Source organism: Monodelphis domestica, chromosome 6 (genome assembly GCF_027887165.1).
Source record: "Monodelphis domestica isolate mMonDom1 chromosome 6, mMonDom1.pri, whole genome shotgun sequence".
In the NCBI taxonomy this organism is placed as follows: Eukaryota; Metazoa; Chordata; class Mammalia; order Didelphimorphia; family Didelphidae; genus Monodelphis; species Monodelphis domestica.
This window is the reverse complement of record NC_077232.1, coordinates 75324008-75347277: the sequence shown is the minus strand read 5'-3', so window position 1 is coordinate 75347277 and position 23270 is coordinate 75324008. Positions and strand designations below refer to the sequence as shown.

The 23270-nt window shown below is 42.4% G+C and overlaps 2 protein-coding genes across 5 annotated transcripts in view; one reads left to right on the top strand and one right to left on the bottom strand.

Moving 5' to 3' along the window:
* The window catches only part of IDUA (alpha-L-iduronidase), a 74154-nt gene that overhangs the window by 15136 nt on the left and 35748 nt on the right, over positions 1–23270 (bottom strand). For both annotated transcript variants that reach the window (XM_056802280.1, XM_056802282.1), the window contains exons 3-4: positions 2399–2481; positions 1557–1664 (exon numbers count right to left, since the gene is read on the bottom strand). In XM_056802280.1, coding sequence (XP_056658258.1) covers positions 1557–1664; positions 2399–2481 — 191 coding nt within the window. The remainder of the gene's footprint in view (positions 1–1556; positions 1665–2398; positions 2482–23270) is intronic.
* SLC26A1 (solute carrier family 26 member 1) overlaps positions 20475–23270 on the top strand; it is a 36155-nt gene continuing 33359 nt past the window's right edge. The window contains exon 1 of one of the 3 annotated variants that reach the window (XM_056802278.1): positions 20475–20733. The gene's annotated coding sequence lies outside the window, so the exon portion shown is untranslated. The remainder of the gene's footprint in view (positions 20734–23270) is intronic. The other 2 variants (XM_056802279.1, XM_007496877.3) reach the window with 2 other exon arrangements.

Genomic DNA, 23270 nt, shown 5'->3' with positions numbered 1-23270 from the left:
ACACACTTTGGGGTTCAAATATTGCCTTTGACACCTCATACTTATGTGACCTTGGGCGAGTCCCTTAATCACTTTGGGTCAATTTCCTCATCTTTCAATAAGAAGGCTGGACCAGATGGCCTTTGGAGTCTGGCTCTATGATCATGAATATACTTGCCTTGCTGTGGCCTTGCAGGGTAGAACTAGGAGAACTGGAGGGGAAGTCATGGAAGCAGATTTAGATTCAATGGGAGAAAAATTGCTAACAATTAGAACTCTACAAGTCATCTCTACCTCCTCCTTCCCCAGCTTCCTTCAAGGATCAGCTAAAGGTCTTGTGTAAGAAACCTTTTGTGGTCCTCTTAATGCTATTCTCTTCCCATGGTTGATTACCTCCAATTTATCTTGTAAATATTTTGTTTTTATTTAGTTGTTTGCACTTTGTTTCCCCCAATAGACAGTAAGTTCCTTGAGGATAGGGACTGTCTTGGGCCTTTCTTTATATCCCCAGGATTTAGTACAGTGCCTGGAAGATGACATATGATTAAGTTGGCCAAACGGCTGAGCAGTGTGAGCTACCTTTGGAGAGGCTGAATTTTTCATCACTAGGAGATCTCCAAGGAGAAGCTAGAGGATTATTGGTAGAGGAATTTGTAAATGAACACATTTATTATAAAATCATAGCAAAGACTGGACAGTGTTTGCTCATTCTGGAAAGATTAAGCTTAGAATAACACAACCCTAGAAACCATCCGGAGGTTGTGGCCATATCTTTCTTCTAAACAGTCAGATAGGGGGCAGCTGGGTAGCTCAGTGGATTGAGAGCCAGACCTAAAGATGGTAGGTCCCAGGTTCAAATCTGGTCTCAGACACTTCCCAGCTGTGTGACCCTGGGCAAGTCACTTAATTCCCATTGCCTAGTCCTTACCACTCTTCTGCCTTGCAACCAATACACAGTATTGATTCCAAGATGGAAGGTAAGGGTTTTAAAAAATAAAATAAATAGTCAGATAGTCTTGCATTTAAGCTTGGTGAAAAACTGCCTTTCAAAAACAGAAGGGAGAAGTAAAATGAGGGAAGTGGGCCTTGTTCATCTTTTCAAATGATATAAGAGAAGGATCTTCACATAAAAGTGCACAAACTTTTTTTTTTTATTACCAATAGTGCTACAATGAACAATGCAAATTTTTTGTCTAATGTCTAATGGGGGTTCCTTTTTTTTCTTTTTACATTTTGGAAACTATGTGGTAAACTTTGTCGGTGTATTTTTTTGTCATTACAGATCAATGTCTGCTATCCAAAAAAAGGAAAAATTCAGACCTCTAGAAATACAGGAAAAGGAGAAAGAAAAAAGGAGAAGAGAGAAACAGGTAGAGAAGGAGGCAAAGAAGAGAGTTAGGGACAGAAGGCCCAAGAGAAAGGGGGAGAAATAAGGAGGGAAGGGAGGAAAGAGAAGGGAAAAGAGAGGGAAGGAGAGAAAAAGAGAAAGGGAGAAGAAAGAGGCAGAAAATACAAAGGAAGATAAAGAAAATAATAAAGATTATATGGTCCCCACACTGAGGTTTTTCAAGACTTACTGATGTATCTCTTAGCCAATAGAGTGATCAGGTTTCTCCATTCATACACCTGCTTCTTGTCCTCAAAATCGGTGAAGTATCCAGATGGACTCCCCATCAACTCGAACCCTTAAATACATGACAATACTTTTTAGCCTCCTTAAGGTACCTTTCACCAATGGGTACAAATGGCCTGATCTGCTAATGGGGACACAGACGGTAAGAGCCAGTGACCAATAGGGGTTCAGTTTGCCCTTGATGGGTTGGCTGGCTTCATTCACTCCTTCAGTCATCTGAGTTCAGAAACTGGAGAGATCAGTAAGGGAAAGGAAGATGCTAGACTCTCTAGACTAAGAAGGCTGGGTGCTATATTCTGAAATCAGCCAAGATCAACAGAAGGGCATCATAGGCAGGGAAAATGGCATAACCAAAAGTCCAGTTTGGAGATACTGGGTTTTTCATCACTAGAGATCTCCAATGAGAAGCTAGATGACTATTGGTAGGGGAATTTGTAATGGAGATGCATAGAAATATCAGTCATGAGAGATAAATAAGGAGAATGACAATAAGGAGACTCGGTGAGTCAAAACTGAGAGTCTACATAAAGGAAGTCATAGAGAGTAAGGCTGGAGAAAGAGAATTTGGTTTTAATCTTGAAAGCAAAAGGAAGTCATTGAAAATGTTTGAGAGGTGAGTGATACCATCCCACAGTTAAGAAGGGAAAGAGCCAGAACTAGACCTACATATCTCTTTTGGTTCCTAATTATCTCTCCATTCCTGGGACTAAAGGATTCGCCAGAATTTTTTAATTTTTTAAGAATTTATTGGAATTCTAATGACTACATTGTTTCCTGATTATTTACCTGGAATGAGTTGGTTCTCCCAGAGAAGATCCAAAAATCTATCCAGATTGGTAAAGTTGTAGCGAAGGCCCCCATCAGTGACACTGTAGAGATGTTCTCAAGGTTAGAGAGGCTTAGAGAAAGAAAGACTACAGCATTTTCAGACAAATGGCATGACATTAAATGTAAAAAGGCCTGGTCTAAGGCAAAGATGTTACTAGAAGAAGTTCTGGACTTGAGCGTTAAATGGATTGAAGTCTCTCAAGCACACTAATTGTGTGATTTTGGACAAGGCCACTGAACCATTGTTCCTTCCTCTGCAAAATGGGAGAAATGGTGAGAAAGCATTTATTAATTGATTACTATGTGAGGTATTACTTATTTGTTAGTATAATTATGGGAAAAGCCCTTTGTGTACCATAAAGCCCTACAGAAAAGTAAGCTAGAAACTAGCATTTAGCACAATGTCTAAAACATTGTAGAGACTTAATAAATACTTGCTTTTCATACCTTGATTTATTCCTGGGGTTGTGGAAGGAATACTGGACTTGGAGTCAAAAGGCTTAGGTTTAAATCCCAGTGTAGTTACTTTACTTAAGTCAGAGGGAAAAAATAGATCACAGTACTTAGAGCTAAAAGAGGCCCTAGAGAAAAGATAGTTCAACCCCACCTAGTTTTATTTTTAAGTTTTACTGATTTTTTCTTTGAACATACGGTTATATTCAGATATTACTACTCCCCTGTCCATAACCAATAAGTCTTTCCCCAAATACTCCCCTCTTCTTAATCTCCCTGTTACTACTGAAGCCATCACCACCATCCCAATCCTTTAGGCTCACAACCAAGGTCTTATCCTCCAGTCTTCCTCACTCTCTCACTCCACATATCCAATCTGCTGCCAAGAATGGCTCTTGGTCATCTAGATTTGTATCCATTCTTTATATATCTTGGATACCCCCCCCCAATTAACTCATTTTCTTGTATTTGAAACTTCACTAGTTTTGTTTGTGCAGAAACTAAATAGATGTATTTCCAAAGAGAATTTCATTGGAATTTGAGTTTAAAGTCCAAATGTCTCTTGCACTTGAATAGCTCCTGCTGGCCAGTTTACAGAAGAGAACAGCTTAGTCAATCTTCCAGTTAAGTTGGTTTACATATATATTGGACAGCTAGGTGGCACAGTGGACAGAGCACCTGGAGTCAGGAAGGTCTAAGTTTAAATCTAGCCTCAGACACTTCTGAGCTGTGTGACCCTGGAAAAGTCACTTAACCCTGTTTGCCTCAGTCTCCTAATCTGTTAAATGAGCTGGGGAATGAAATAGCAAATCAACCCCAGTATCTTTGCCAAGAAACACTGATCCCTCACCCAAAAAAAGGTCACAAAAATATCACTATGAAGAGCTATGGAGCTTTATGTCACTGGAAGGTTTACATTATTCAAAAAGAACAGAATAGTTTGGAGGGAAGGGAGAAGAGTGGAGCAGTTTTGTACATTAAGAATACATATTTATAAGGAAAAGGGGAAGCTAGATAGCACAGTGGATAGAATGCCAGTCCTGAAGTCAGGAAGACTCTTTCTGAGTTCAATTCTGGCCCCAGACCCTAACTGTGCGACTCTGGACAAGTCACTTAACACTGTTTAACTCAGGTTCTTTCATCTATAAAATGAGTTAGAGAAAGAAATGGCAAGCCACTCTAGTATCTTTGCTAAGAAAACCCTAAATGGGGTCATGAAGAGTCTGACCCAACTGAACAACAACAATAATAACAATTAGGAAATATGCCCTAGGGCTGACCTAATAGGGTAAGATCAAGCATAAAGAGAGACCAGGAGAGGTGTCCTGAGACGTTTTTGGAAGCTTTCCAGGGTCTCTGAAATCATTCCCCAAAATGAGTCATTCTATCCCTCCTCCATAGAGTCTATGGGCTGGTTAAGAAGTCTGGAATCAATCACATTCCTGAATCTCTTCCAGAGATGAGTCCCCTCTTATCTATCCCTTACACTGTTATTGTTCAGTTGTTTTCAAGGATGTCCAACTCTTTGTGGTCCCATTTGGAGTTTTCTTGGCAAAGATACTGAAGTGATTTGTCATTCTTTTTCCAGTCCATTTTACAGATGAAGAACAGAGGCAAATAGGGTCAAGAGCCTTGCCCAAAGTTACACAGATAGTAAATGTCTAAAGCCAGATTATAATTCAGATCTTCTTGACTCCAGATCTGGCGCTCTATTTGCCAAGCTATCTAACTGTCCATCCCTTACAATAATAACCCACATTGCTTTTTAAAGTTTTTTCCCAGATAATGTCAGTACAATTTTCAATAATTGTTTTCTGACATTTTCATCTATATTCTCTCTCTTTCTCCCACCTCTATCCCTTCCCTAAAATGGCAGGTAATATAATATAGATCACATGTGTGTTATTATACAATACATACTTCTATGTTAATCAATACATATCTTTTACACTAGAGAAAAATTCATGGAGAAAATAAAGTGAAGAATGACATGCTTTGATCTTCACTCAGATTTCATCAGTTCATTCTATAGTACTGTATAGCCTTTTTCATCATGAGTCCCTTGGAGCTATCCTAGATCCTTGCACTGTTGATAATGTCATTCACAGTTACTGTATACAATGTTCTCCTAGTTCAGCTCACTTCACTTTTCACCACTTCATATAAAGCCTTTCCAGGTTTTTTTGTGATTATCTTATACATCATTTCTTATGGAGCAATAGTAGTCCATTAAAATCAGTCTGAGATCATAATTGCTACCACTGCTTTCTTTGTTTTGTTTTTGTTTACAATTTGTTTTATTTGTTTTTTTTTTTTTGAAAATTTCATTTAATTAAGAATATTTTTCCATGGTTACCAGAATCATGTTCTTTCCCTCCCCTTCCCCCATCCCCCTCCCATAGCCGATGCACAATTCCACTGGGTTTTACATGTGTCAATTGATCAAGACCTATTTCCAAGTGAGTTACTTAACCCCCAATGCCTAGCCCTTGTCAATCTTCTGCCTTGTAACCAATACACAATATTGATTCTAAGATAGAAAGTAAGGGTTTAAGAAAAGAGTACTAGGAGAATGGCTTGGAAAGTTAGGCCAAAGTCAAAGTAGATAAATAGATGGCATGTGGACAGCTAGGTGGCACAGTGGATAGTCCTAGAGTTAAGAAGACTCATCTTCCTGAGTTCAAATCCAGCCTCAAACCTTAACTAGTTGTGCGACCCTGGGCAAGTCATTTAACCTCATTTGCCTCAGTTTCCTCATCTGTAAAATGAGCTGAAAAAGAAAAATGACAAACCACCCCAGTATCTTTGCTCACAAAACCCCAAACAAGGTCAAGAAGAGTCTGACATGACTGAAAATGACAGAATAAATAGTCAGGAAAGCCTATATTCAAATATCTCCTCTTATTCTTCCTAACTGCGTGAGCCTGTAACTTAATTCTTCTGAGCCTAGTTTCCTCATCAGTAGAACAGAGACAAAGACTAGCTCTGAGATAAGATCTTTACAAATTCTAAAAGTCTACAGAATGACAAATTTCATTATTTGGATAAGAAACAATGACAGGTGGAAGGTTTTGAATGTGAATTTAGGCTCACATATTAGGGAAGAGGAGAGCATGCAGGACAGATTGGAAGGGGGAGAGACGACGGACGAAGTTGAGATGGTCCACAGGAGAGGTAATAATTCCAGTGGCTGACAGGAGAATGGAGAGGAGGGTTCACATCTGCAGTGGAAACTCAATAGAAATTTGCTAAATGAATGAGCAAGCAGTTTCCACCTATTCCCTAGGATTACCAAAGGTTCTTCAAGGCTGCTGAAAATGCAACAAAACTTATTCTGCATTTGGGGTAAAAATTAAATCCTCTTTGGTCAAACTCCAAAGTCCAACGCTTAGACAGCACTGTATTACCGTCCCACTCCCATCCCCGACCCTGGCATCTGCAGCCAGACTGAACCTCCCCTCCCCAACTAGAGATACTTCTCTCTGCCCAGGATCCGAAATGAGTAACTGTCTTATAGAAGGGGCAGCGGCCAGAACCAGGAAGTACCTGGAAGGGAGGCGGAACTAGGAATTCTGGTACCTGGGGCAAGTTCGGGCTGAAGAGCTCCTGGTTGTCCTAGCCTGTCCCCATACAGTCCAGCCCTGGCCCCTGTGGCATGGTCAGCAGCCACGATGCCCCAAACCCTGAGAGCAGAGGAGGAAAACTGGACCCTGGAGAAGAAGTGGGACTTTTAGAAGAAGCGCCACATGTCCTGGGGAATCACAGAAGACAATGAGAAGCCAAGATGGCGGCACACAGGACTGTATGGGAAGGAAACACATCTCCTTTATGTTGGCAGCCTGGGAGAGAGCCCCACTCACCCTACTTTCATTACCCTTCTCCTTAGAGACTATGGAGGAGATGGCCCACACTGCAAGGATCACTACCACCTTTTACAGATCAGGAAACTGAGGCTTAGAGAGGTTATCCAGTGGCTTGCCCATGATCATATCAATGGTCAGTTTCAGAGATGGGGTTTGAACCTAGTCTCTGTGGACTCCAAATTATCGAGTCCTTAGAAAACTAAGTGGAGGGGGCAGCTGGGTAGCTCAGTGGATGGAGAGCCAGGTCTAGAGATGGGAGGTTGTGGGTTCAAAGCTGGATTCAGACACTTCCTAGCCATGTGACCCTGAGCAAGTCACTTAACCCTCATTGCCTAGCTCTTGTTGCTCTTCTGCCCTTGATTCTAAGATGGAAGTTAAGGGGTTTAAAAAACAAAATAAAACAACACACACACACACACACAAATGGAATGACCCCTGCCACTGCTGCCTCTACTGGGCCATTCTAAAACAGAAACAAAACATAAACCCATTCCTCCTCTCTAGGTCCTTAGAATAGGTTTAGAGCTGGAATGAACCTTGGAGACCATCTGGCCCAACACCCTCATTTTAGAGGGGAAGACTATGTGCACAGATGTGTGTATGGATATTTAAATGTGTATATACAACTCTATATGCTGCATATATACACATCTGTTTAAATGTACTATACGTAACATATTTATTCTAAATAATTATTTTTATAATTATAACATAAAAATATTATATTTAACATTTATTATAACATATATTATAATATATAATAACACATGTTATATCATATTTATTATATATAACATGATGTATAACCATATTAATATATAATTATATCATATCTGTTTTATATATTATCTATAAAATAACTATATATACCTCTGTGAGAGTGTGTGTGTGTGTGTGTGAGTGTGTGTGTGTGTGTGTGTGTGTGTGCAAACAGCTGAAGCAGGACTGAAATGCCAGCCGGGGCCTCCCACTGCAGATTCACAAAGGCCAGTCTCCTGGGGGAGAGGAAGGGGAGGCTGGCTTCTTGGTGGGCCTCAGAGTCCCTGGTAGCCTGCGGCCTCCGGGCAGCCCTCTCGCATGACAATGAAGGGCCTCTCCCGCCAGTCTGTGTCAGTGTCTCCCGGTGGCAGCGTGGGAGAGAGCATGTGCCAGTGTGCACAGGGCCTGCGCAGGCGTGTGGGCGAGAAGGATGGCGAGGGAGAGCCAGAGCCCAGATCGTTGGCCCCCCGAGCAGAGGTGAGTTTTGTCTTCCGGCCCGCAGTCCTTGGTTGCTGGGTTTGGTTTGGGTTTTTTTAACCAAGGACAAAAGGCCGGCGAAGCGAGGATGCCTCCATGCTGGGCTGCCTTTCACCAGCAACGGAAAAAGCAATTTCCCTTTTCCAGGGATGATTCATCCCCGGCTCCCCTCAGCCCCACCTGCTTCTCTTTCTTTGGGGGAGGCGGGTCGAATCTGGGTATTTTAGCACCATAAAGAGGGCGGCGAGCAGGGAATGCACATGCTCGTCCCCTGCAAACCTCCTCTTGGATCCTGAGCAAAAGATGTTTGGTATTTTCAGCCATGCAGGACACTGAGGAAAGACAGAGTGGAAGGAGCTCGGCAGAACAGCCGCCTAACGGCCCGGCTTTCCAGGCAATGATCCCGATCGTGGCTATGGCTGCAGCCCAACATGGGCCCCTCTTCCCAAGCTAACGGCTGGTCCCACCAGGCCCTGGGCGAGCAGCTCTGGATTCCGGGAGATTTCCCCATCGCTGATGGCCTAGGGACTGCTGTAACTTGGCTTTCTGGACAGAGTTCTTCCCCATTTCCATTCCCCCAAATGCTCCCAGTGTGCCACAGCCCCCTCCTCACGCTATGCGCCTGGTCTGGCTTTTTACGGAGAGGGAGAGAGACCATCCCCAGTTTTTGTTCTCTCTCTGCTATATCCCCGAAGAGAAACTGCGTTCCTTTTCTAGCAAAGTGGGGTAAGCTGGTACAGAAAGAGGCGTGTTAAAGTCTGGGGTGAACGCATATTTCTAAAGAGAATCCATCAAATTGATCCAAGTGGAAGCTGAGCCCAACTCCACTGGGCCAAAGGACTGTGGCTGGACACAGGGGCTGCCTCTTCCACCTGTCAGACTGGTGCTCTCCAAGGTGGGGGAGCAATTAGAGGCCCCACTTTTCAGATCTCTTCCTCTCCCAGGTTCCTGGGTCAAAAGGCCACCAGCCACTGCTGGTAAAGCCCTCTCATACTGATAACTGATTTCTCACTCACACACCATCACCCGTGCCCACAGAGAGGGACCCTGGGAAGACTCCCTCCCACTGAAGGGTAAAGGGGCACTCTTCCGTATCGGCGTCTCAATACTTGACTTTGGCCATGGAGACGCTGGCTAGCTTTAGATGAAATAAACATGGCGGCTCATGGCCTGGGCTCTGTTGGCCTACCACTTTCTCCACCTCTGAGCTGGGTAATAAATTGCCATCAGTAATAACTGGATCCATCAGAATCATGGAAGTGGTAAGGGTCATTTCATGCACCCAGCCAACAAGCTCCAGTCTTCAACAAAGCGGTAAATTTGGTGAAATTTGGTTTTGGGTATGTACAATCTCCTTCCTTTCCCCCTTCCTACCCACCAGGTTCCATTCTCTGGGGATCATGTTCCTAATTATCTATCAACTAACCTCTACCCTACTAAGGTCTTAATTGATAAAAACTCTAAGTCTTACCCCTTCCAGAGCTGTCTGCATTTCAATAAAAGACTGGAAGTCCAAAACACATTCAAGATCCAAAGGAATTCATCTCAAATGGTAGAATTTCAAGAAATTGGGCAGGCTAACAGGGGAGAAGAATTGGAGGGCTTTCTCAGTATTCCTCAAATCTTAATATTTGTTACCTGATGAACTATGCTAATTCTCAAGGTTAGCAGAGCTTTGGATATGCTTAGATAGACTCCAAATCTCTCCAAAAGGGTGGTTTTAATACAGCCATTTTCAGAATTACAAGGTCATAGGATTCAAAGCTCTTAAAAGCAGCTAGGTAGCTCAGTGGACAAAGAGCCAGGTTGGAGATGGGAGGTTCTGGGTTCAAATCTAGCCTCAGATACGTCCTAGCTGTGTGACCTTGGACAAGTCATTTGACCCCCATTTCCTAGTCCTTATCACTCTCCTGCCCTGAAATCAATACACAGTATTGATTCGAAGACAGAAGGTGAGGGTTTAAAATAAATAAAGATCATCATTTCCAATACCATCCTTTTGCAGAGGCCCAGAGAGGGTTTGCCCAAAGTCACACAGTGAGATTAGTAGCAAATCTGTTTCTAGAACTCAGATCTCCTGAAACCCAGTCTAATGTTCTTTCCAATATTATTACAAAGCGCCTAATTTTGAGATGAGATCCAGGTGAAGGCAGAGGTCAGGTCAAAATGTCCCTGTGTTTAGGCGAAGGCTGGTACAGTGTTTATGGAGCACTGAGCAGAAACAATATGAGACAGACGAAAATAAGTTCCATTAATAAATTATTATTCAAAAAATAACTTCTAAAAATAATCTTAACAATAGAGTGATCTATCAGTATAACTGATTAGGTACACAGCATGTCACAATCAAATTTATAAGAGAACAAAATTCAAGTTCCTGATTGATTGAAAATAGACAGTGTTTCAGAGTTACATGGACTTTTGATAAAAAGAAGTCAGATGGCTCCCATTTCCATCACTCTAATGAAATCTCTCTCTCAAAAGTAGGCCTCCTCCTGGCCATTAAGTCTTCCTCCTACTTCCTTAAACACAGGCATCTCCCAAGTTTCAGTCCAAAGTCTTCCCATCTCTTTATTATTTTTTTAAACAACTCAATTTATTTATTTTTTTAAACCTTTATCTTCCATCTTAGAATCAATTCTGTGTGTTGGTTCTAAGGCAAAAGAGTGGTAAGGGCGAGGCAATGGGGGTTGAGTGACTTGCCCAGGGTCACACAGCTAGGAAGTGTCTGGGGCCAGATTTGAACCCAGGACCTCCCATCTCTGGGCCTGGCTCTCCATCCGCAGAGCCACCTAGCTGCCCCCTTCCCATCTCTTTAGATTCTCTACATTGGTAACATTATGCCCTCCCATGGCCACCATTGTTACCTTTTTATAGTTGACTCCCAAATATGGTTAACGGATTTGGACAACTGGATATTCAAATGTGGGCTCTGCCATTGACCACCTGTGTGACCATGAGTAAGGTCCATAATCTCTCTGGGCCTCAGTTTCCCCAATTAGAAAATGAAAAGGATTGGACTAGATGACTTTAAAAGTCCCCTTCCATCTCCAAATTTGGGATTCAATACTCTTGCAACCCTAGTCCCATCACACCCTCAGAGTTTCATGTCTGTTTCTAAGAATTTGTATTTTTCTCCCAGAATTTGAAATCCAACACATCGAGACCTAAACCGTCCCTCTCCCAATTTCCCTATTTTCTGACAGGCACTGATGTCCTCCAAGAGACCCAGCCTGCAAAGCTCAGTTATATCTGACTCCTCTCTCCCTTCCCCTCCAGCTCCTAATCAAATGCCAAGTCTTGTAGCTCTTATCTTCACAATCTCAATCCCTTCCTCTCTATTCACACTCCCACCACTGGAGAAGAAGCTATCAGCTCCTCCCATTTAGGTTAATGCAATGATCTCCTCATTGGTCTCCCTCTCACCAGGCTAGCCTCTCTCCAACTCATTCACTTTGACAGAATCACCTTCCCAACAAGCTGATATTCCTACCCACAAGAAACAAATATAGTGTACTAACTCCCTAATGTCAGCATGCAAGCCACAGTACATGGATAGTTTGAGCAATAATCTGCCTTTCCAGCTTTATCTCAAACCACTCCTTCTCAAATACTTTTTTTACTAACAGTTTTCTTAAACAAAGAAACTCCTCTCCCTCACCACTCCTCTGCACCATGAGAAATCACGAAAAACATTAAAAATATGTTCTCTAAAACTGTTTTTTTTAAATGTACTTTTCATTCCACCCCAAATGGACTGCTCTCTACATCACCCCTGGTTCTCATCCTACTTTCTTCTGTCTTTCTCCTATTTTCTTCCAAGGGCCCATTTAGGTACACTCTCCTTCATGAATTGAAACCCAGCCTTCAGTAGAATGCATACTCTAAGAGATAAGTACCAATTCATCTCTTCCTTCCTTCTTTCCTTCCTTCCTTTTTTCCTTCTTTCCTTCCTTTTTTCCTTCCTTTTTCCTTCCTTCCTTCCTTCCTTCCTTCCTTCCTTCCTTCCTTCCTTCCTTCCTTCCTTCCTTCCTTCCTTCCTTCCTTCCTTCCTTCCTTCCTTCCTCTATATTCCCTGTCACTAGCATAGTTCTTTCCCTATGGCATTTAATAAATATTTGTTGGATTCTCTGAACCATACCCTCTTCTTCCCCATCAGCCTCTCCTCCTCTGACCCAATACTTCCCTGATAAAAATTATCTTTTCTTCTTTGATTTTCTCTTAGTACTTTGCCTGAATCTTTCTTTGGCACCAAATTCACTCTCCCCTTTCTGAGGACACTCCAGGTTAAGAAGCTACAAAAGTAAATGAATAGCAGAAAAATGTTTTGCAAATTGCTATGTAAAATGTAACTATGTTATCACCATCATCATTGAGAGAGATTAGTTTATTGGAGAGAGCTGGCCTTTAGACCTGAAAGCTCAGGGTCCAAGCCCCACCTTAGTCACATAATGACAGTTTGATCTTGGGCATGCCACTTGCTTTATTCATGCCCAGACAATGTTCTAAAACAAGAAATTGCAGTGAAAGTGGCCATTTGAACTAATAGAAGGAACTTCCTCACCCAGGAGTTCCCTGACCACTGAAATCACAAGTCGAGTCCCTCTCCCTCTTATTATAATCATTTTATTCTTTTCTCATCTTTTGAAGTTCAATAAAATCTACATTTGTATTATTTATTTGTATTCTTTTTAAAAATTTATTTTGTTTTCAGGTTCTCCTTTTTACTTCCTTTCCTTTTTCCTTCTTTCTATCCCCACATCAAGAAGGCAAGAAAACAAAACCAATCACAAGCATGCATAGTTTAAAGAATCTTCCAAACCAAAGCTTTAATCTATATTTGGAGTCTTTTATGACATTTAAATGTTACATAATAATAATGTTATGATGTTACAACTTGTTATTAACACTACAATTATAGTATTATAGATTATATAATATGTATAACATACAATTCCTCAGAAATAACGGTCAGTCATTGCTTTCAAAGTCTTTCAAAGTTGTTTGTCTTTACAATTTGTAAAACTATTATTTTTTATTAATTTGTCTACTAGTGTCCCCCCTTCCAATGCCTTCTCAGTTGTGTCTGACTCTTCTAGACCTCATTGGAGATTTTCTTGGCAAAGATACTGGGGTGGTTTGCCATTTCCTTCTCCAGCTCATTTTACAGTTGAGGAAACTAAGGCAAACAGAGTTAAGTGATCTGCCCATGGTCCCATATTGAGAAAGTATCTGAGGCCAGATTTGAACTCAATTCTTCTTGACTCCAGGCCTGGCATTCTGTTCATCTAGCTACCCCTCCAATACCTAATCACTAAACCCAACCCTAAAATGTTTAGAGCTGAGAGAGAATCCAGGGATCATCTAGGTCCACATCCATTATTTTACAGGTAAGGAAGAGATGCTCAGACAGAAGTCATCTTCTCAGGGTAGCACAGGTAGTAGTAACACAGTCCTCTGACTCCATACCCAGTCCCCTTTCTATCAAGTCCTCTACCCTTTGAGTAGATCTAGTACATATTAGCTTGTACATGTGTCGTCCCACTATATTGATGTCCGAGAACCTAGCTGAGCTCAGTTATGAGAGAATTCTCTCCAGATGGGTAACACAGTGAAAAATGCTTCAGCCACAGCTACTTGCAAATACCTCCTACTAGGTCATAGAGAGATTAGGAACTACCTGGAGTGGGGGTGAAGGTGGTGACAGATATCTGTACTGAGGAAATCACTGACTGCTGAAGTACAGAAGCACCGTTAATCTAGAATCAGAGATTGAGAAGGGGAAGGAACCTTAAAAGCCATTGAGATGAGGAAACCAATGTAAGGAAGACTCCATGATTCCCCACGGTCTAATAGCTAATAAATGTGTGAGGTGAAATTTGAACTCAGATCTTCTGACTTCAAGTCAAGTTTCCTATAGACTAATGGCTCAGTATTCAACCAAGAAACTCCTGACATTATCCAGATACTCAGAGTAGTCAGTCTGTCAATAAACATTTATTAAACACTTACTGTTTGCCTGGGCTATTCTAAGGGCTAGGGATACAAAGAGGTAAGAAACAGTCTGTCCCCAAGGAGGTCACTGTCCAACGGGGGAGACATTCAGACAACTATGTACAAACAGAATATAGACAGGATAATTCAGAGGGAAGGCACTAGACTTAAAGGGGATCAGGAGAAATTTCATGTAGAAGGTAGGACTTTAGCTGAGACTCAAAGGAAGCCAGGAGAGGGAGATGAAGAAGGAAGAGTATTCCAGGCACAAAAGACAGCCAGAGAAAATGCCCAGGGTCTGGTGATGGAGTGTCTGGTTCAAGGAATATCAAGAAGGCCAGGGTCCCTGGATCGCAGAGAATATGGAGGGGGTGGGAGGAGTAGGAGCCTTTAGCTCAGATACAGGTTTGCTGGACAAGAGGCTCTGTCAATCCCTAGTTCCTATTTCAGCCATGAGCCTGTTAGGAAATGGACTGCCATCAATTCAAAAAGATATGTCAGAGGAATAAGAGAGAAGTCAAAACTGATTCCCAGGACCTTGAATGACAAGGTACTCTTACTCTACCAGGAAAACTCAATTCATAAACTCTCAACTGATGAAAGAGAAAATAAACAAGAAATCCGTTGTGTCCCTAATGGAGAATGGGCTGGGATTGGAGGGATGGGAGTGGTGAGAAGACATTGGTGATTTCCCTTCCCTGGATGATTGCTTGCCAGGAGACTGTCATAGAGATCCTCGATTGGGAGAACAGTTGGAAGAGATGCCATTCAAGGGCATTTCCAGTCCTTATATTTCTTCTCTTTGGGTTTTTGTTTCTATCATATATAAAATGAGGGGTTTGGGGCTCAATGTCCTTGGCCATGATGCTGTATGTCTTTGTTTTTGGCCACATGACTCTAGAAGGTCAGGATAAGAAAAAGACCTTAGAGATCCTCTAGCCTAACCCCCTTGTTAGAGATTAGCAGATAGGAAAACTGAGGTCCAGGGAAGGGAAGGCTATGAAGGGAGTTGGAACAGCTTGGACTTGAACTCTGGTCTTCTAATTGCCAGACCCCAGTGCTTTATGTCCTGGACTGGCCAGGTGTCACAGCTTCTCTGAGGGCTTACAGGACTTAGCACAGGCCATCCCAGTGCTTTGAGGCATTGTAAGCTCTTTTGGGACTTCTAAGTTCCACCTTTTACAGGGCTGAGATAAGGAGCTGCTTAAGGAGCCTACTGGACTTCCCCTAAACTCCACTTCAATCTTGTAGGTGAATGAGATCAGATAAGAGTCCCTTTATTGACTCATACAGTAGCTTCGGGCCTGGAGCCAGAGTGTACTTTCCCCTCCTGCCTGACAGGTGAGGAAATGTCTTCTGTGGTCAATAAAGATGGCTCTCAGAAACATAAGTGTAGTATTTACTATAGCCCAGGGCTGTTGACTGGATGGTGACACATTTGGGCTAGACTAAGTCCTCAATTCCTCTCCCAAAGAGACTCAGTTCCCCACAATGGAATATATAACCTAGGACCTTATCAATTGAAAGCATTTAATTTAATTGACAACTGACAACCAATGAGGATTTACTGAGTCTCTTACTCCCCAAACCCTATGTGTCCATCCCTACAATGCAGGATGCTTGTGCAAGGAAAAGAGTAACAGCTCCTGGCTCTACCTTCAGGGAGATTATAATATAGGGAGAAGAAAAAAGAGCAGGGGGTTCATGGTCTGGGAGGTACAGGGAAGGAGCAATCAGGGTCCTACAGTCTGGAGAAGAAGACAGGAAATACAGGCTTAGTCTCTGCCCTCAGGGATCTCCCAGTCTAAGAAGAGGGTTCTAGGGGGAAAGAGAGGACTCATCATACCAATAGTGATACTGAGTAGTTTGATAGGAGCTAGAGAGTCAGGGAAGGGTTTTTTTTAAACATGTTACTGGGAATCAGACTCAATTGGTAAATCTACAGTACTTGGAAAGGACAATTAATTTGGGGGCAAGAAGACCAGAGTTCAATTTCCAACTCTACCACTAACTACCCATGGGACCATGAGCAAGCTTTCCCCCCATCCACCAATCTTCATTTCCTCATTAGCAAAATGAGGAGTTTGGTCTTTCTACATCTAGAGTCTCTGATTTGGAAGGGGGAAGGGGGGGTAGGAGGAAGGTTCTTGTGATTTCAAATCAAGCAAAAGGAGGAATGAGCCAGGAGATGAGCTTGAAATGGGAAGCTAGGCAGGCTGAGCAAATGAATGGAAACACTTTTATCAAGCACTTACCATGCCTGGATTTACTAATAAATGCTTGTTGACTTGCCAAACACTGTGCTAAGTTTGAGGGATACAGTTATGAAAAACAAAGATAGTCTTTGCCCTTGAAGAGCTAACATTCTAAAGAGGTAAAAGTTACAAGAATGGTGTACAGGGAAGTAAACTAACATCTGCCCCATCTCTTCCAGTCTAAGAACCGGGGCAGAGCTGTCTTGATAATGAGATTGATGGGAATGAATCAAAGTTGGGGTTTTATGTGAAATAATTGTCTGGGAGAGGCAATCATCAAGGAGGGGTGGGAAAGGGGAACAGATGACATGGCTCGAACTCAAATGTACACAAGGTCGTGAAATGTAAGTAAGGAGGGAGTGTGGAAGGAGGCACTGGGCAAAGGTGGGTTGAATTAGTTAAAGAAGCTTTCTTGGAGGAAGTATTTTTAATCTGGATCTTGAAAAAAGGGATGGCCACCAATTGGCAGAGAGGCATTCCTCTAGAAGAGGACATTCCTAGCAGAGAAATGGTTTGAGTGAATGAAGTTTGCGGGTTAGTGATCTCTATCCCAGAACCGAGTGGTTGTGTTGTGGGTCCAGTAAGAACAAAACAGAGTGATTGTGGGTCCAATGGGAAGAATATCTAACAATGAACTGGGAGACCAGGGTCCTGGTCCTAGTTCTGCCATTGATTCATCATGTGATCTTAAGTCCTTTCCACTTTGAGGGGCCACAGTTTTCTCAAAGACTAGCTAGTCTCTTAGGGTCCTTTCAGTTCTGGCATCCGATGGTTTTTTTATTTATTCTAAGTAATAAAAGGAAAGACTGGAAATGTGTTGATGGTAGCAGCAGCTATGATGAAGAGAAGGCCTTGGGTACCAGACTAAGGAGTGGGGGAGTAATCTAAGTCATATCTTGAAAAAGGAAGATACCTCTAGCAGTAGGTAAAGGATAGTCATTCAGTTGTTTTTCAGGTGTGTCTAACTCTTTGTGATTCCATTTGGAGTCTTCTTGCCAGAGATACTAGAACAGTTTGCCATTTCTTTCTCCAGCTCATTTTACAAATGAGGAAACTGAGGCAAACTGGGCATAGTGACTTTCCCAGGGTCACACAGCTAGTAAGTGTCCAAGGCTGGTGCTCTGTCCATTTTGTTGCCTGCTGTCCCTATGGGGGAATAAAGGACTAAAGTTGTAGCTTGAGTTAGTACCTTAGAGATGGAGAGAAGGAAAGGCTGATGGCAGCACCATGGGGACTGAGTCTCTGCATAGGAGGACTAGGAAATACTGTAGCAGCCCATGAAGGATAGATCAGAGGGCAAAATGCCTGGAAGAATGGGAGAACACTGAAGTTGAATAGAAAAAAATAGCAACCTAGAAGAGGACCAGCTCAATTGTTTATCCCAGAGTCCCCCTGATTCATGTCAAATCATCCTACCTCAGAGATTTTTCTACTCCTGCCACAGGGGACATGGCTATAATTGTTTATTAAGCATCCTACATTTTCGAGGTCCTATGTTGAACATGGGCTAGATTCTGCCATAGTATCTTCCTACTCCTTCTGCCTGATCAACAACTCCCCAAACTATCCAGGCTGAGGCGGAGGACCTTTTGTCCAACCCTGACATAGTGGGACTGTTCCAGAAGGAACTTGCTCCAGCTGACTAAAGGGGGAAAGCTCCCAAATCATTTAAAAATAAGGAATAGAAAAATCTAGGGCTAATTTGACCGTCGGTATTTATTAGCTGTGACCCTAGTCAAGAGAATGGGAAGGCAGAACAGTGCAATGAGTAGAATGAGTGCTGGATTTGGGGTCAAGACAACAGAGGTTCAAATTCTGGCTGAGCTATTTGCTTTCTATGTGACAAGTGGCCTCTCTAGTCTTCTAGTTTTCTCATCAGTAAAAAGAGTATTTGGACTAGACTTCAGAGGTCCCTTCCAACTCCAATGAACCTCCCTATTTTCTCGTCTGTAAAATGGAGATAATAAAACGACAGTACCTACTTCATAAAAGCTGTTGTGAGAATCCAGTGAGATAAGAGACTTGAAGGGCTTAGCCAAAAAAAAAAATTTTTTTTAAACCCTTACACCTTTCATCTTAGAATCAATACTGTGGAAGCTCAGTAAAGGCTAGGCAATGGGGGTTAAGTGACTTGCCCCAGGTCACCTAGCTAGAAAGTGTCGGAGATTAGATTTGAACCCAGGACCTCCCATCTCTAGACCTGGCTTTCAATTCACTGAGTCAATTCACCTTGCTTAATAAAAGAATGTTAATCTTAATGAATAAACATCATCTTAATCTTAATAAATCTTAATTATTTAATAAATTTAATAATATTAAGATTTAATAAATCTTAAGGAATACCATCTATAATGTCATAATACTTCTAGGAAGAGCATTGAAAAAAAGTACATAGGAGAGAAAGCCATAGTATTGGAGAAACAGTCCTGGATTTGGAATCAGAAAACCAGAATTCAAATCCCAACCCTGTTGCTTATTAGCTATGGAACCTTGATTAATAATAATAATAATAAAATAATAAAAATAACAATAATAATACCTGTTCCTATTTCTCTAGTGTTGCAAGGTTTATAAAGTATTTTCTTCACAATAATCCTGAAGTCGTGAGGGCAAGTATCATTAAACCCATTTTATAGAAGAGGAAATTGGGGTTAAGTGACTTATCCAGGGTCACATATATAACAAGCATTAGAATTCATAGTATCATAGATTAAGGATTGGAAGGGACCTTGGAGGTCATCAAACCCATTTAACCCTCACTTTACCAATGAAGAAAATTAGGTCCAAAGACAGTAAGGGACTTGCCTCAAGTCAGGACAGGTAAGTCAATGTCTGAAGTGGGATTTGAACCCAGTTCTTCCGGATTTCAATTCTAGCTGCCACCCAAGTCTTCTGACTCCAAAACCAAGGCTCTTTCCATGACACTAGACTGCAGTAGAGGAAAATGAAGCTGACCAGGGCATGAACAATGAGAGAATAAGACGGAAGAACGGCACACACTGATGTATTTCTAGAGGAGGTTTCAGTTTCCAAGAAGAATGGGGATCAGAAACTGGTTCTTAAACCAGAGAAAGTTCAATTTCTCTCCTGACTACCTGGGCTATGGCCCCACTCCCTGTTGACTTGGCCAAGGAGTCCCATACATCCATAATTCCCCAGGAAGGTGGGAGGGTAAAGGGCTCTGAGTTCAGAAGAATCTTTAACTTCAGCTCAGCAACCCTAATCTTTGTTAAGCAAACTGAACCCTGGACATTAAGGAGAGGCCCTGAAAGGTCAGAAAGATCCTTTGCTATTGGGGCTCACCTAAGGGTGTAATTAAATAGTCACCTCCGGTGACTTCCTATTTGAATTCATTATTTTTCCTAATGATGTGCTCGCTAATTGTCCACTTGTATTTTGCCCTCTAAATGTAGGCATCCTGGTAACAAGTGATAACACTTGTATAACCCAGTGGCATTGCTTGTCAGCTCTGGGAGGGGGCAAAAGGGGAGGGAAAGAAAATGAATCATGGAAACATGGTAAAATATTAAAAAATTTAAAAATAGAGAAAAAATCAAAGCAGAATTAAAAAAAATAAAAGCAAGTACAAAGCAAAAAATAAAATAAATGTACATGCCCTGGGTCCAAGCCTAGGTTCGTTCTCTAGTTTTATATTAGTAATGAAGAAAAAACCTAAATACATTTTTCTCCTGCTTGCATGCAGGGCAAAGTGGATTCCTCTCCTTTGGGGAGAGAAGGGCTACTGTGATGGATTTTTTTTGGAACCCATTGGTTCTGACCAAGATCACCCGTGTCACTTGCATTGACTAGGTGTCCTAGCTCCCAGTGCTCTTCCCATGTTGGCCTCCTGGCCAGACTGACCCAGGACTCCTCCAGGACTGTCTGCTCTTCTTCTGCCTCCCATAGACTGTGAGCTCCCTAAAGACAGAACCCAGGTCTTCCCCTACTCTAGGCTCCCCCGGTGGTTGGGCACAAAATGGGGCTCAACCGCTACCCTCAAAGTTCAGTTCAATTCCCCAGGTTCCATTCTAAAAACCAAACAAGGCCCTTTAATAAAAAACGGCCCCACTGGCGCTCTCCTCCAAGTTCCTTATCATGCAAAGTAAGTTCGTTATTCTATCCAGATGCCAAAGAAGCCTGGTTATTTGTGAGGCTCTGATTACAGGACAAACCACCAGATTACCCTCTGAGGTAACACTTGCCTCTGCAAAACATATGACTCAGCAACCTTTGGGGTAAATAATTGAACAGTCAAGCCCGATGCCCATTGGGTGCCCTGTTAGGAGCAGGGAGGGGCTCCACTGGCCCCCGGCGCTGGCAAGGGCTGAAGGGTCTCGGGCCCTTTGGTGGCTGGTGGAGGAGGATGCCCTAAGTCCTCCCACCCAGAGCCTCACTCCCCATGGGGCTGCCATCGGTCCTTCCTTCTCTCCATCTCTGAGGTACTAACGCAGGAGAGAACTTTAGCCCTTCCTTCTCCCCTGGCTGCACAGAGGTAAGAAGAACTCACTTGCTGGGGGCTTTTTCCTTCATTTTTTATAGGGAGATAAGCAAAAGAGGTCGAGGAGCAAAAAAGGGAAAAAACCAACTGGATTTGGAGTCAAAAGGTCTAGGTTCAAATCCCAGTTCTTTTTATTGTCTCTGGGGGCAAATGGCTTAATTTATCAGCCGAGATTGAGTTTCCACATCTGTAAAATGGAAGTGGGCAGTTGAACTGGAGGATTCCGGACATCGGCCCCTGATCTAAATTCTGTGATCCAGGGGGAATGTGGCTGAGCCCTACGTGTCCCATTGCCTCTTCTGGTGTCTGCAGGAAATGGACATTCCTCTCCCTCTTGTCCTTGATTCCACCCTACCTTCCTGACCTTGGCATATTCCTTTTGCTTGTTTTAAATGGTGCTGAACCAAAAATAAATAAATAAGAGCATAGAATTATTTCAACTAAAGGTTAGATGCTGCAAATCAAACTGGAAATTGGGAAGTATTGATCAGAAAAATATCTTCCCCCATTCCTGACCTTCCCCCCTCCGTTGTAACTACTTTAAGTTATAACTTATTAAGAAACTGTGTTAGGGGGCAGCTGGGTACCTCTGTGGATAGAGCACCAGGTCTGGAGATGGAAAGTCCTGGGTTCAAAGCTGATCTCAGATACTTCCTAGATGTGACCTGGGCAAGTCATTTCCCCCGATTGCCTAGCCCTTACTGCTCTTCTGTCTTAGAACTGATGTTTGTATGGATGCTAAGGCAGAAGGTAAGGGTTTAAAAAAGAAGACGCAGTGCTAGAGGGATGTGGAATTAACTCCAAATACCTTATAAATGAGGAATATTGAGGAATTTCTAGAACATGGAACTCAGTATTTTATATTACTAATGAAGAAAAAACCTAAATACATTTTTCTCCTGCTTGGATGTAAGACAAGGTAGATTCCTCTCAGAGAGGGGTGACTACGATTGGTTTTTTAGCATCCTTTTTTTTATTTTGAATGACAAGTTCTCTCCCTCTTGCAACAGCTCCCTGGCCCACTGAAAAGGAGAGCAAAAAGATATACATTATAGTGAAATCATGCAAAATATTTTGACAACATTGGCTATGTCATCCATTCCCATCCTGCAACAGCAAGAAAAAATTTAAAAGCTATTATGATTTTTTGTAAACCCTCACTCCCTAGTTCAGTATCAATTCTAAGACAGAAGACAGGCTAGGCAATTGGGGTTAAGTGACTTGTTCAGGGTCACACAGCTAGTAAGTATTTGGGGCCAAATTTGAACCCAGATCCTTCCAACTCCAGACCTAATACTCTATCCATTGTGCCATCTAGTTACCCTTGCATCACTTTTTTTTTAACCCTTACCTTTCATCATAGAATCAACACTAAGTATGGGTTCCAAGGCATGAGAACAGTAAGGCAACTGGGGTTTGTTTAGTGGAGCCCCTGGTCCTTCCAACTCCTAGACCAGCACTCTACCCACCATACTACCTCACTACTATGATTTTTAATTGAAATAAAGTCTGAACAGGACTGGATCTGGAATCCGCATGGCCAGGCTTCAATTCTGGCTTCACACACTTACCCATTGACCCTGGGAAAGTTATCTAACCGTTATCTGCCTCAGTTTCCCCAACTTTAAAATGAGAATCTCCCTCTCAGGACCAAGTAATCTAATATTTGTAAAGTGCTTGGTACATAATAGATGCTTAATAAATGTTTGTTGTCCTCCTGAGATCTTGATGGAAATACCAGGTATCCTGCACACAGGATAAGGAATAAGGAGAACATTTCAAGCAATTCCAGTGACGGGGCAGGAAGAAAAGAGGACGCACACACAGATTTGAGTTTTTAAAGGATGGGATTCTTAGCAGCATTGCTTCCATCCCCGATGGGCTTTGCAAAATGCCCTTTCTCCTCCGAGCCTTCGACAGCTGCCGAGAGAACTTTAACCTGCCAGTCAGAGCTCTGCTCACCCAAGCAGGCCTCTTCTGGGGCGTGCTTTCCTTATCACATGCAAACATGGGAGGAACATAGGCTTAGGTAGAGCTGGAATACATTCTGCTCCTCCCTCCATGCGGGACAACAGGGTCACTTCTTCCCACTTGGGAGACTTTCAAAAAATGCGGACAATCTAATTGAGTCTAAAAATCTAAGATGGTCTAAAATCTAGGCTAAAATTGCCCAGTTAGGTGGCAGGGCAAGCTGAGACACAGTATTCCAGCTTCCATACCATTTATAATGTTGGGTTTTGCTCAGGGGATCACAGCAGTTCAGAGGTGGGAGGGACCTCAGAGGGCATCTAGGTTATCAGATCTGTACACAAATATCCCCAACAAGGGATCATTCAACCTCTGATTGAACACTGCCATTGATGGGGAACTCACTTCCCTAAGAAATAATCCCTTCTTTTTAGGGAGAGCTTAATCAAGCTAAAAGGGAAAATAGGGAAGGGAAGGGAAGAAGAAGGTACAAGCATTTATTAAGCACCTACATGGTACCAGGCACTGTGCTAAGTGCTTTATAAACATTATCTCATTTGATC